The sequence below is a fragment of the Ceratotherium simum genome, chromosome X, assembly GCF_057802395.1.
Source record: "Ceratotherium simum simum isolate JZ-2026a chromosome X, ASM5780239v1, whole genome shotgun sequence".
Lineage (NCBI taxonomy): Eukaryota > Metazoa > Chordata > Mammalia > Perissodactyla > Rhinocerotidae > Ceratotherium > Ceratotherium simum.
The window spans coordinates 40,791,276-40,806,504 of NC_141940.1; the positions used below are offsets into that span (position 1 = coordinate 40,791,276).

Sequence of the window (15,229 nt, forward strand, 5' to 3'; positions counted from 1 at the left end):
CCAAGCACAATCAAACCACACACACAAATTAACTATACATTCACAAAATGAGTGACTTTTGAATTTACAGACAGTAATTTCCAAAGCTATCATGAAATTTATCTGGGAATACATTAATAACCATGTTACCACATACATATAGGTCTAATTCATTCACTAAAACTGAAGTATAATAAACAAATGGGACTACATCAAAGTAAAAAGCTTTTGTACAGCAAAGGAAACCATTAACAAAATGAAAAGGCAACCTACTGAATGGGAGAAAATAATTGAAAATCATACAACTGATAAGGGGTTAATATCCAAAATATATAAAGAACTCATTCAACTCAATAGCAAAAAAACAAACAATCCGATTAAAAAATGGTCAGAGGATCTGAATAGATATTTTTCCAAAGAAGATATGTAGATGGCCAGCAGGTACATGAAAAGATACTCTACATCATTAATCATCAGGGAAATGCAAATCAAAACCACAATGAGATACCACCTCACACCTGTTAAAATGGCTATTATCAAAAAGACAAGAGATAACAAGTGTTGGAGAGGACGTGGAAAAAAGGAAACCCTTGTGCACTGTTGGTGGGGATGTAAATTGGTGCAGCCATTATGGAAAACAGTATGGAGGCTCTTCAAAAACGTAAAAATAGAACAACCCTGTGATCCAGCAATTTCACTTCTGGGTATATATCCAAAGAAAACAAAAACACTAACTTGAAAAGATATATGCACCTCCATGTCCATTGCAGCATTATTTATAATAGCCAAGACATAGAAACAGCCTAACTGTCCACTGATGGATGGATAAAGAAAATGTAGTATATGCACACAATGGAATATTATTCAGCCATAAAGAAGAATGAAATTTTGCCATTTGTGACAACATGGATGAACCTCGAGGGCATTATGGTAAGTGAAATAAGTCAGACAGAGGAAGACAAATACTGTATGATCTCACTTATATGTGGAATCTAAAAAAAAAAAACAAAAAACAAAAAATTGAGCTCATAGATACAGAGAATAGACTCGTGGTTGCCAGAGGAGTGAGTAGGGGGGAGTGAAATGGGTGAAGGGAATTGAACGGTACAAACTCCAGCTATAAAATAAACGTCATGAGGATGTAAAGTACAGCATGCTGACTATAGTTAATAATACTGTATTGCATATTTGAAAGTTTCTAAATGAGTAGATCTTAAAAGTTCTCATCATAAGAAAAATATTTGTAATTATATATGGTGACAGATGTTAACTAGATTTATTGTAGATCATTTCACAATATATACAAATATTCAATCATTATGTTGTATACCTGAAACTAATACAATGTTATATGCCAGTTATACCTCAATAAAAAAGGAAAAAAAATAATGAATGTAAAAGAGCTTTGTAAATTAGGAAGAACCAGGGGGCCGGCCCAGTGGCGCACCGGTTAAGTGCGTGCATTTGGCTTCGGCGGCCAGGGGTTCACAGGTTCGGATCCTGGGTGCGCACCGATGCACCGCTCATCAAGCCATGCTGTGGCGGCGTCCCATATAAAGTAGAGGAAGATGGGCACAGATGTTAGCCCAGGGCCAATCTTCCTCAGAAAAAAGAGGAGGATTGGCATTGGATGTTAGCTCAGGGCCGATCTTCCTCGCAAAAAAAAAAAAAACTAAATAAATTCGAAGAACCATTGTCAACTTAATTTATCAGCCACTTCTTGAGAAACTATCCCATAAAAGAAATGCCATATTGGGGGCTTGAGACTTTAACTGAATAATGTTCGGCCTCTGCTCATCAATAGAGATAATACACACTGTAGTTACATTTCTGTAGACCTTTAATATATTTCTTCAGCCATTAGACTTCCCCCTGCCTCACACTTCATGCTCCTTCAGGTTTCCATGAAATTTCTTACCTTTGTACTTGTGCTAAAACTGTTCTTTGCCAATATGTACTTGGCTAATCTGGCAAAACTCTACTCATCTTCTAAGAATTAGTTCGGGTATCACCTGTACACTATAGTGGTTTGAACTTACCTTTTACTTTTTCTTTTTTTAAGACAGAAAAATTGGAAAAATACAAAGAATAGCATAGTAAATACCAATGTACCCAACACCCAGAATTACACATTTTCAGACTTATATTTTGCCATCTTTGCTTCATATATTTACATGTTTTAAACTTTCTTATTGTGAAAATTTTAAAACATACAAAAGTAGATAGGAGAGTACAACAAACTCCCATGGATCTATTATCCAGTTTTAACATTTATCACCACATGGCCAACCTTCTTTCATCTATTACCTATTCTACTCCCAACTCCACTGTTTTATTTTAAAGCAAATCCTTGAGATACCATTTCATACATAATACTTTAACATGTACCTTTAAAAGATAAGGACTTTGTAAAAAAAGATAAAAACATGCCAACACTTAAATTATTAATAATAATAACTTTTAAATATTATCAAATATTTTGTTCAAATTTCTCCCATTGTCTCAAATTATTTTGCATTTGGTTTGCTTATATCAGAATGCTTCATATAAAATATCAATAAAATAATAAATAGAACACTGAAGATGAGGTTTAAATCTCCTTTTTTACTCTTCCTCGTCACATTCCCCTCTTCCTTCCTTCCCTAGTGGCAACTAATATCATTAATTAGTTATATATCTTTCCAATCCAGAGTAGATTGCTATATACGTATCTATGAACAATAAACAGTTTGGCTTTGGATGTTTTTAAAAATACGCACAAAAGCTATTATAATACTTACTCTCTTGTGATTTTTAAACTGATTATTACATCATTGGTTTATACTCTTTCATTTTTACAACTGTTTATTTGTGGTTTTCTCTTTTATTCTTGGTGAGTATAGCTAGAAGTTTCTCTATTGTGTCTTTTAAAAGAACCGACTTTAGGTTTTGCTATTCTCTATTTTTTTGTTTTACTATTTCACTAATTTCTGTTTTTAATTTTATTTTCATATTTTATCGAATATAAAATACTGTAAATTGTAAAACAAGCCATTATTTTATGTGCCACTAGGAAAAAAATACAGTGCCAATTAAATCATGATGTACAATTCATTTTGGAATGTGTGTCCCAATTTCAGGGATGTTAAAATATGCAAAAATGGATATCTTGGGATTGATGACATATACAATTTCCTTCCATCTGGTTCATTTGGGTTTACTTTTTTCCCTTAGGTTCTATTAATTTATTGAGACTTGTTTTACAGACACAATATGGTCTATCTTGGTAAATTTTCCATGTGTACTTGAAAAGAATATATATTCTGCCATTGTTAGGTAGAGTGTTCTATAAATAACAATTAGGTCAAATTGGTTAATAGTGTTGTTAATGTCTTCTACATCCTTATTGATTTTCTGTCTAGTTTTTCCTATCAATTGTTGAAAAAAAGGTATTGAAGTCTTCAACTATAATTGTGAATTTGTCTATCTCTACTTTCAATTCAATCAGTTTTCATGTACTTTGAAACTTTGTTGTTAGGTGCCTACACATTTAGGATTGTTATTTTTTTTGGAGAATTGTATATAATGTAATATTTGTCTTTATTCCTTGTTCTGAAATTTACTTTGATATAAGTATAGCTACTCCAGCTTTCTTTTGCATGCTATATATTTTTCCATCTTTTATCTTCTGTCTTTAAATTTAAAGTGGGTTTCTTTTAAATGGTATATAGTTGAGTCTTACTTTTATGCAGTATGATAATCTCTGCTTTTTTTCCTTTTCAGTGAGGAAGATTGGCCCTGAGCTAACATCTGCTGTCAATCTTCCTCTTTTTGCTTGAGGAAGATTGTCCCTGAGCTAACATCTGTGCCAACCTTCTTCTATTTTTTTTTGTATGTGGCACGTCAACACAGTGTGGCTTGATGAGCAGTGTGTAGGCCCGCACCTGGGATTCGAACCTGTGAACTCTGAGCCACTGAAGTGGAGCATGCAAACTTAACCATTGCGCCACCAGGCTGGTCCCTAATCTCTGCTTTTTTATTGGGGTGTCTATACTATTTAATGTAATTAATAAAGATGGGGCTTAAATTTGCTATTTTGCTATTTTTTTCTATTTGACTCATTTGTTCTTTGTTCCCCTTTTTCTCATCTTGCCTTCTCTTGGATCAAGCATTTTTTAGAATAATTCCATTTAGCTCTACCATTGAATTATTAGCTATGCTTTTTTTTTAGTGGTTGCTCTAGGGTTTATAACATACAACTTTAATTTATTACGGTCTTACATTCAAGTGATGTTATGTCATTATGCATATAGTGTAAGAACTTTACAACAGTATATTTTCACATTCCCTCCTATCTTTGTGCTATTGTTGTCATACATTTTACTTCTATATAAACTACAAACTGCACAATACATTTTTATTATTTATTTATTTATTGATTTATTTTTGTGAGGAAAATCAGCCCTGAGATAACATCCATGCCAATCCTCCTCTTTTGGCTGAGGAAGACTGGCCCTGGGCTAATATCTGTGCCTATCTTCCTCCACTTTATATGGGACTCCGCCACAGCATGGCCTGATAAGCGGTGCATCGGTGTGTACCCGGGATCTGAACCTGGGCCACCAGCAGTGGAGCATGCACACTTAACCACTACGCCACAGGGCTTGCCCCCATTTTTATTATTTTTGATCTAAAAGAGATTAAAATCGAGAAAATATATTTTATTCTACCCACACATTTACTATTTCTGGTGCTTTAGCTTCCTTTATTTGAATCAAAATTTCCATCTGGTATTATCATTTTTCTGCCTGAAGATCTTCCTTTGTCATTTTTCATTGTGTAGGTCTGGTGGTGATGAATTCTCTCAGCTTTTTTTGGTCTTTATTTTGTCTATTTTTAAAAGACATATTCACTGTGTATACAACTCTAGGTTTACAGGTTATTTTCTTTCCATTGTCTTTTGGATTACATATTTTCTGAAGAGAAATCTGTTGTTATGCCTGTCTTTGTTCCTCTGTATGTAATGTGTCTTTTTTTTCTTTTCCCTTTGGCTTCTTTTAAGATTTCTTTTATCATTGTTTTTCATCAGTATGTGTGTCCTTGTGTAATTAATAACTTTTCGTCTTCTTGTTCTATTACTTTAAGACAGGAGTATACTATGATTATATGTTTGTCAATTGCTACCTTTTAAATCTATTTACATTTTTGAGGTTATATTATTAGATGTATATACATTCATGGTTGTTATTATCTTCTTGGTAGAATGTCACTTTTATCATTCTATATTGTTCTCTTTGTCTTTACTTCCAGTTTTGGCCTTATTTTATCTCATATTAATATTGTCATACCACCTTTTCTTCATTTAGTATATGTCAGGTATATCTTTTGCCATTCCTTAACCTTTTTATATAATTTTACTTAAGTGTGTCTCTTATATGCAGCATATAATTAGATTAATTTTAAAAACTGATATCTGAAAGTTTAACATGTTTACATTTATTGGAATTATTTCAGTCATGTTATTTTGTGTTTTCTCTTAATCATGCTTTTTCTTTGCTTTTTTTCCCCTTTTCTGTGCCTTCCACTGGCCTGATCAAATTTTTATAATTCCTCTTTTTTTCCTGTGCTGTTTTCAAAGTTATGCCTTCTATACCTATTCTTTCAGCATGCTCTTAAAAATTTTTAACTTTCATGTTTAAATTTACAAAGTCCACTGTTCATCAGTTTCTACCATTCTCCATAAAGATACAATGAACTTAGAATGCTTTAATTCTCATCTTCCTTCCCATCTTAAAAATAGTATTTTAGTTTTACTTTGTTTCAAACCTCATTAAATTATTTATTACCATAGTTATTAATTTGTACTTACTGAGTTTATTTATATTTACCAGTATTTTACCAACTTCTTTGCTCACCATTTCTTCTTGCATTCTGCTACTTCCTTTTGGTTTCATTTTCCTTCTTTCAGAATTCTTTAGTAACTCATTCATTGAGACTCTATGAGTAATAACTCTCACAGTCTTTGAATATCTAAAAATATATTTATTTCACCTCACTCTTACAGTTTGTTTAGTTAGACATATAATTCTAGGTTGGAAAATTTTTCTTTCAACACTTTGAAGACATTATTCCATTGTCTAAGGCATCTATTATTGTTGATAAGAAATCTTCCAGTCTAATTATATTTCCTTTGTAAACAGATACGTGCATTCTCTCTGGTAGTTTTTAAGATATCTAATATCTCTGATGCTCTGCAGGTTCACTATGATATTTCCAGGTATAGATTTATTTAATTTTTCTGCTCAGGATTCACTGTGATCCTTCAATCTAATTATTCATATATATCTTTAATTTTGAAAAAGTACCTCTTCAGATATTGCTTCTTCCTGACTATCTCTATTCTGTCCTTTTGAAACTTATATTAGATACAAATTGGAACTTTTCACCCTATACTCCACGTCTCTCAACTCATCTTTTACCTTTCCAACCTCTTTACCAATCTCTGGTGTGATTTCCTCTGTATCTATCTTCCAACTGCACTAATTCTCTCTTCACTTGCATTTGCTTACTCTTCAACCCATCATATATATATCTTTTTCAAATATGCCAGCTCTTTTTCATATTGATCTATTCCTGACTTACAGTTCTATTCAATTCATTTAATTTTTAAAACACATATTTATTTTAAAGCCTGTTTCTGATTGGTCTAGTATTTCTAGTTCCGGGGGTATAACACATATTACATCTGATCACATTGCCTAAAGTAGTTCATTTCCTTGGGAAGTTTTTAAATTTTTAATCATGAATTGATTTTTGGTAGACGTTTTACATGGGAGTCCCAAACACCCTAGGTTATAAGAAGCCTCCCTTTAAGGTAGTTTCACACTTACCTTTGTCATGACCTTAGGGGTTTCACTGATTTCAGACCAGATATTAGTGTTAATTTTTTAGCTCAGAGTTCTCACCATTTCAGTAATATGAACTGTGACCATACCTCCATGCTGTATTGTCCTGGGATTCTAGTTTCTCTCAGATGACTTTTTCCTACCCATTGCCCAGGGGATATAGGAAGCTTCTTGATACTTCCCCACACTGATGGGCGTAATTTCTCTGGCCATTCATAATCTTCAAACTTTATATTAGTTCTACTTTACACGCAGGAGGCCTATGGTCTGGATTCTCCTTTCCATGTAGTTATTACTCCTCAGCCTGTAATCATCTAGGCCTATCTAGTTCTGAAATGCCCAAGAGCAGAGTTTTAGTTTTAGTTCCTACTCACTACTAAATTTAAATTCTTTTGTTTCTGGCACCTAGGGATTTTTCATTCTTGTTTTGAGCTTGGTTATATATTTACATTATAATGATTTTCCCCTTATTTTCTGTTTTATTTTTGGGGGTAGAGTGCAGACTCCAGGATCCTTTTGTGGGTTCTTAATCTGCAACCGACTAGAGGTCAATATAAAATAAGAATAACTCAAAAAGCAAGAAGGACATAAAGTGTTAAATGTCTAGTCCAGAGACATGACCCCTTATAAGATCTAATTTAAAATAAATCACTCTAAGGATACCCTACTACAACTAAACTGCATTATGAAATTGCTTCAGAAATAAACCCAAAATTCAAAAATGAACCCAAAATAAACCCAATAGCAAAGAAAGGAACTACAACTATTTTTAAGCTTTACCTATATTTACTGTCAAATAAAATTAAACTCCCTACTTAACTGTTCTTCTGATAATTAAAAATAGTGCATTTAAAGGGATATACTGTCAAAGAAACAGATTGATAAATGTAAGTTTGTTTATATTTACTTTCACTTTGGTGATGATATCAAATTTTTCTAAAGTTGTACCTAGACAGTACTTTTTGACAAGGACCTAAGCTAATTTAAATGAAAACCAGAAACAAAAATAACTAGCTATATATTTAGTTAAAGTACTTATATTATGCTAGCGGCAGGCATGACTCAAAAATGCAGAATCAAATCAAATAGTAATCTGTATATAATAGTGTTCCATAAAGATTTCATAAATAATAATAATAATAGTAATAAAACAAAGCAACATACGTTGGACAGTGCTTGGCATGCCTTGGTTATTTTGTGTTTGTGCAGAAGTTTCTGGCTGAGGTACAGGAACTCTACAAAAGATGAAAAAATGATAACCAATAGTTATAAAAAGAGACTTGAATGGAAAAAATTAATTGGTTCTATTCAAAATTTATTCTAATTCAATAAATTTAGAAAATATATAGGCTTAGTTTCTTAAAGTAATGCATTAAAAATTTAAAGAAATTACATTAAAATTATGAACAAATATCCATAAATAACATAATTCAAATACTGCAATAGATTTAAATGTTCTTGTAAGGAGTATTCCACAAAAGGAAGTATTCAACTTTATTAAATATCAACTAAAGATATACTTATTTCATTTGCTATGATAAGAATTTAAAAATTAGTTTAATGGCCTATTTTCATGTTTGCTTTGTTCAAATATTCTGGAGAACTATCCGGCCTAACTCATCAACCTCATTTCAGAGTTTTCTATAAGCCTCATGCTGCTTCAAACCTTCATGCTTTTCCTTCTCCCTGGAACAACTTTTATGTCTCCTTTCTTTTGCCTGGTTAACTGTTATTCATTCTTCAAAATTTAACACAGGCATTATTTCCTATAAGAAGCTATCCTTGATCACTAGTCAAGGCTCACTGCTTCTTGTATATGCTTTCATTGAAACATGAATATACTTCTATCATAGCATTCATCACACTGTATTGAAAATTACAGGTTTATCAATCTATCTCTTCCACCAGATTCTGCTATAAGCTCTACAAAAGTATGGACTTTATTTTATTTGTTTTTGTATCTCCAAATAATATCTGCTGAATAACTGTTTATTGAACTGAAATAAATGGAGGAAAAGGGAAGCATCTTATTTTGAAGCTGGGGAGAAGCCTGCCTTTATAAGGAAAGATTTCCATCTTATGGGCTTTTAGCATATTTCTGTGATGACTTTTTTCTGTGCTTGTATTTCCCAAACTAAAAGCATAAAGTAAAACAGAAATGTCATGTTTTAGAATGCCACATAATATTGCTCAACTTATTCTATCAATGGATTTGTCTCTTATAGTAGTATTCTTCATTTTACTAGTGAACTAAAAAGAAGTAACTTTCATGAAGGAAGAACGCATTCATTTAACTATAACACTCCAGCAAATAAAATGTATTTTAGAGCTGTAATTTTAATTTTTTTCAGAAATAAGTAAACTGAAAACATCAACTCTGAGAGAAATCTAAATAGCTAAAAAATAGTTAAATTATGTGTATTCTGAGATCCTTAAACAGCATGTATATACTTTTTATTATATGTAATAATAAAGTGATTTTTTTCTTCTGAAATAAATTAGAAGAAATAGTTTTCCAAACTCTAACAGCACCATTATATTGTACAGAATTTTTAAAAAGTGACTTAGGAGATTTTTATGGGAATATGTAATTATTCATTTGTATGACTTAAATGTCTTAAAGGTGAAAGGCTAAATGACAGAAGTAGAGGTACATAATGTCTATGGGTATTAACTGAAGAAATTGAAAAAAGAGAGACGACAAATGAAAAAATAAGACATATAGAAGGAAAGAAAGGAAAAAGAGGGCTAAAAGAAGAGAAGATGAAGATGCATATGGTGGGTAGTGCCAGAATATTATAAAAATTATGTCAGAGGCTATAAGTTATACTCTAACCTTCCCCATTACACCAACTTATTGACCTTAGATAAAAGTCATATAGATTCTATAGTATGCTGTTCCCTTATCTATATAACAGGATTATAATTAATATTATTGTAGTCTTATGTCTTAAATGCAGTGAAATTAAAAGTATTTAATATACATACATGCATATATAAACCCTATATTTCATTCTTTCTGAATCTCAGATTCATCATCTATAAAATTGAGGTAATTATCCTGTGCTTCCCTCACAGGGATGTTGAGGATCAAATGAGGTAATGTAAGTAATCTTGCATCATATATTGAAATGCTGTACACAATTAACTGAAGGAATATTTTCAGTGCTTTCTGCCTAAGAAAAGCATAAAACGCTAGACAAAAAGGACAAGAATATAAAGTTTTTTTGAGAAGTTGCTAATATAAGCAAATTAGAAATAACTTATAATGATCAAAAAATGCTAAAGTCTTTCATGATCATTAATTCAAACTAGCAAATGCTTTTCAGGCAACAACCATCATTTAAAAATCTTTCCTATAATGCCTTCTGCTTTTCTTAGGAGGAGACACTGAAAACGATTTTTAAGGATTCATCTAACAGTGGTACAGCTCACTTTCTCTCTCTCTCTCTCTCTTTTTTTTTTGAGGAAGATTGCCCTGAGCTAACATCTGTTGCCAATCCTCCTCTTTTTCTTTTTTCTCTCCAAAGCCCCAGTACATAGTTGTATATCCTAGTTGTAGGTCCTGCTAGTTCTTCTATGTGGGAAGCTACCTCAGCATGGCTTGATGAACAGTGTGTAGGTCCGTGCCCAGGATCCGAACCAGTGAACCTCAGGCCTCCGAAGTGGAACATGTGAACTTAACCACTATGCCACCAGGCTGGTCCCTGACTTTCTCTCTTTATGGAGTAAATACTATCAATATAATGAAATGAAGAAGTTTTAATGTCTCATTTAATATATTTTATTTCTCAGTGCTAACTTTTGAATGAGGTTGATGGATTTTGACTACATTTTAATATCTAACAGAAAGCACCATCTACCATTTGCATTAAAATGTTCGTTGATACAAGCTCTTAAATGGTCATATTTACTATTATTTTACCAATAGAAGCAGACTAACAGGTGACCCAGACATTGGATTTAGCAAGCCAGGATTTAAAATACAATGATTAATATGTTCAAGAAACAGAGGAAAAGGTGAACAAAACAGATAAAAAATCTCCAAAGAGAACATCTAAAAAGAGAACCAAATGGATTTCTAGAACTGAAAATCAGAATAGCTGAACTTAAGAACGGTGGTACAGTAAAGAATATATCTGGTCTTTGTCCCTGGTTCCTGGCACAGAGCTTCAAAAACCCTTACAATTTCCTTAGTGATAGGAGTGTCTTTCTTATGCTAATTAGGTGACTCATGATGAGCCGCTAGATAGCTTGAATATGGGGACTGTTACCAGAAAGACCAAGCATATGATTCAAAAGTTGGAACACTGGGCCAGCCCAACCTCCATGGAAGGGAGGGGGGCTGAAGATCAAGTTCAATCACATGGCCAATGATTTAATCAATCATGCCTAAGTAATGAAATTCCCAAAATCTCTGGACATCAAGGCTTGGTGGAGCTTCATGGTTGGTGAACACATTGATGTGCCAATAGTGTGATACGCCTGGATTCCATGAGGAGAGGGCACAGAAGCTGTGTTCCCTCTCAGATCTCACTCTATGTGTCTCTTCATTTGGCTCTTCCTGATCCGTATCCTTTATAATAAAACTGATTGTAAGTATAGTGCTTTTCTGAGTTCTGTGTATCATTCTAGGGAGCTATTGACTCTGAGGGGGTCATGGGAACTCCTGAATTTGTAGCCAGTTGGTTAGAAGTGTGGGTGGCCTGGTGATCAGCTGAAGTGTGGCTAGCATGTGAAGTAATGGCAGTCTTGTGGAGGACTGAGTCCTTAAACCTGTAGAGTCTGATGCTAACTCTGGGTATTCAGTGTCAGAACTGAATCGAAATTCAGCTAATTGGGGTGGAAACAGAACAAGAATTCAATGAACTCAACTGGTAGGTTTAATAGCAGATTGGACATAGTGAAAGAGTAAATAGAGAAACAGGTCAATAGAAAATGTCCAAACTGAAGCACAGAATCAAAAAAAAAAAAAAAAAGAATGAAGTATGTATATGAATAAAAAAAGAATACAGTGTAAGAAACTTGTGGGTCACAGTCAGAAGTGCTAACATATATGAAATTGGAATTATAGAAAGAGAGGAAATAATGGGGCAGAAAGGCTATTTGAAGAGATAACGGTAGATAGTGTTCCAAAAGTAATGAAAGACATCAATCCACAGATTCAAGAGGCTTAGTAATCTCAAAGCAGTATAGAACAAATAAAACCACTCCTTGGTACATCATATTTAAACTGTCGAAAATCAAAGACAAAAATCTTAAGAGTACTTAGAGAAAAGGTATGCAATATCTTCAAAGGAGCATGTATAAGACATTTGCCTGACTTCTTAACAGAAACAATAAAAGCAATAAAACAGTAGAATCAGACTTTTAAAAAAACCCTGCAACCAAGTGAAAATATCCTTTAGAAATAAAAGTGAAATAAAGATGTTTTTAGACAAACAAAAACAGAGAATATATCATCAGCAAGCTGCATTGAATTAAATGCTGAGAGGAATTCTTCAGTCATAAGGAAAATGATCCCAGAGAGAAGCATAGAAATACAGGTAGGAAAGAAGAGAACCTAAAAAAATATGTGGATAAATATAAATGAATGCTAACTGTATAAGACAGACAATATTAATAATATATCATGGAATTTAAAATTTATGTAGAATTAAAATGAGAGACAAAAATAATGAAAATGGGGATATATGAAGTTGAAGTGTTCTAAGGTTCTAGTATTATAAGGAAAATGGTAAAATAATTTGTATTTAACAAGAATAAGTCAAGTGTTTAGGTTGTAATTTATAGAGTAACCACTAAAGACTATGTAACTATCAAAATAAAAGAGGGGAAATTGAATAATTAAAACTATTTGATTAAGCAAACAGTATGAAGATTGATATAAACCCAAATATATCATTCATTCCATTAAAAGTGAATGGAATAAATAAGTAAAAGACTAAGATTGTCACATTAGATTAAAAAAACTAACAACTGTTTGCTGCTTAAAAGTGACGACCTTAGGGCTGGCCCAGTGGCGTTGCGGTTAAGGGCACACACTCTGCTGCGGTGGCCCAGGGTTCGGACCCCAGGCGCGCACCAACACACCGCTTGTCAAGTCATGCTGTGGCGGCGTCCCATATAAAGTAGAGGAAGATGGGCACAGATGTTAGCCCAGGGCCAGTCTTCCTCAGCAAAAAGAGGAGGATTGGCAGATGTTAGCTCAGGGCTGATCTTCCTCACAAAAATAAAATAAAATAAATTTTTTTTTAAAAAAAGTGACAACCTTAATTAAATATGAGGATGTAGAAAGGTTCAAAGTAAAATGGATAGACTATATATACCATGCAAGACCTAATCAAAAGAAAATTGGTACAGGTATATCAGTACTAGACAAAGTAGATTTTAAGGCAGAAAACATTGTGAGAGATAAAGAAGAAAATTTCATAGCAACAAAAGGGGTCAATCTTTCAGGAAGATATCAGAATCCTAAATCTATATGTATTCAATAACAGTACTTCAACATATACAAAGCAAAAATCAACAGAACTGAAAGGAGAAATAAATCTTCAATCATAGTAGAAGATGTTAACACACCTGTCTCAATTAGCTGATGGCAAAAGCAGACAAAAAATCGGTAAGGATATAAAAGATATGATCAACACAGTTAACATACTTGGACCTAATTGACATATATAGAACACTGCACTCAACAATGACAGAATTCACATTATTTTCAGGTGCATACGAAGCATTTACCAAAACTAACCATATGTCCACCTAAAGGAAAGCCTTTCAATACATTTCAAAGGATGAAAATAATTCAGAATATTTTCTCTTTCCAGAGTGGAGATAAGCTGAGATATACAACTTCAAGTGACTGGAAATTAAACTATACACTTCCCAATAAGCCATGAGTCAAAGAAGAATCCTACTGAAAAATAAAAAATGTTTTTAACTAAGAATGAAGTAGGAGGTAGCTACAGCAGTGCTTATAGAGAAATGTATAGCATTATATGCATATATTAGAAAGGAAGGACCAAAACTCAATGATTTAAGTATCTAGCTCAAATAGCTAGAAAAAGAACAGCAAGACGGATCCAGAAAAAAAAAAAAAAACAGAAAACACAAATTATAAGCATCAGGAGTTGAAAAGAGGACATTACTACAGATTCTACAGAAATATAAGACAATAAGAAGACATTACAAACAATATTATACCAAAAATTTTACAGTTTAGAGGCAAATGTCAAATTCTTTGAAAAATAAAACTGAGAGAGGAAGAAATAGGAAATATGAATATTCTAAAATCTATTAGAAAAATTAAATCCATTAATCAAAACCTTCCCCAAAAGAAAACCTCAGACCCAGATGGTTTCACTGGACATTCATTCTCAACATTTAAGAAAGTAATAACACTCATTCTAGGAATGCTTGAGTGATTCAACATTCAAGAAATTAATCAATTTAATTACTACATGAAAATAAAATAAGTAAAATTCAATACATAAATAGATTTGGTATAAACATTTGGCAAAATTCAGCTCACATTCATGAGAAAAATTTAGCAAGCTAAGATTAGAAAGAAACTTCCTTAATCTGATAAAAATTATTCACCAAATTTCTCAATGGTGAAATCTGGAGAATTTTTCTTCTGAGATCAAAAATGAGACATAAAGCCAAACTTACAGAAACAGAAAGCAGAATGGTGGTTGCCAGGGGCTGAGGGGTGGAGGAAATGGGGAGATGTTGGTCAAAGGGTATAAACTTCCAGTTATAAGATGAATAAGTTCTGGGGATCTAATATACAGCATGGTAACTATAGTTAACAATACTGTATCATATACTTAAAAGTTGCTAAGAGAGTAAATCTTAAATGTTCTTGCTACAAGAAAAAAATAGTAGTTATGTGAGGTGACGGATGTGTTAACTAATCTTATTGTAGTAATCATTTTGCTATATGTACGTGTATCAATTCATCATGTTGTACATCTTTAACTTACCCAATGTTATATGTCAATTATATCTCAACAAAGCCGTGAAAAAAATTTTAAAAATTGTCCTTAGACCACTAAAAAAAAAAAAAGAAATGAGACATAGATGGTCTCTACCACCAATTCCATTCAACATTGTGCTGGAGGTCCTAACCAGTATGGTAATGCAAGAAAAAGAAATAAAAAGCAAAATGTTTGAAAAGAAAGAAAGAAACTACAGGTATTTGCAGATTACAAGATTTGCACAGAGAAAATCCAAAAAACCCCTACAAACTTAGAATTAATAAGTGAATTTATCAAGGTTGCTGGATACAAGCTCAGTATACATCCAAAAACTGCTGCCCTATTAAGCATAGCTACTATAAAAGAGTTTAAAAAAATCTTAAA

At 32.7% G+C, this 15,229-nt stretch overlaps 1 protein-coding gene across 1 annotated transcript in view; it reads right to left on the reverse strand.

Annotated features, from left to right (window-relative positions):
* RADX (RPA1 related single stranded DNA binding protein, X-linked) overlaps positions 1 to 15,229 on the reverse strand; it is a 60,913-nt gene that overhangs the window by 19,048 nt on the left and 26,636 nt on the right. Inside the window, exon 11 of the mRNA XM_004440443.3 lies at positions 8,028 to 8,098. Within this exon, the coding sequence (XP_004440500.1) occupies positions 8,028 to 8,098 (71 nt within the window). The remainder of the gene's footprint in view (positions 1 to 8,027; positions 8,099 to 15,229) is intronic.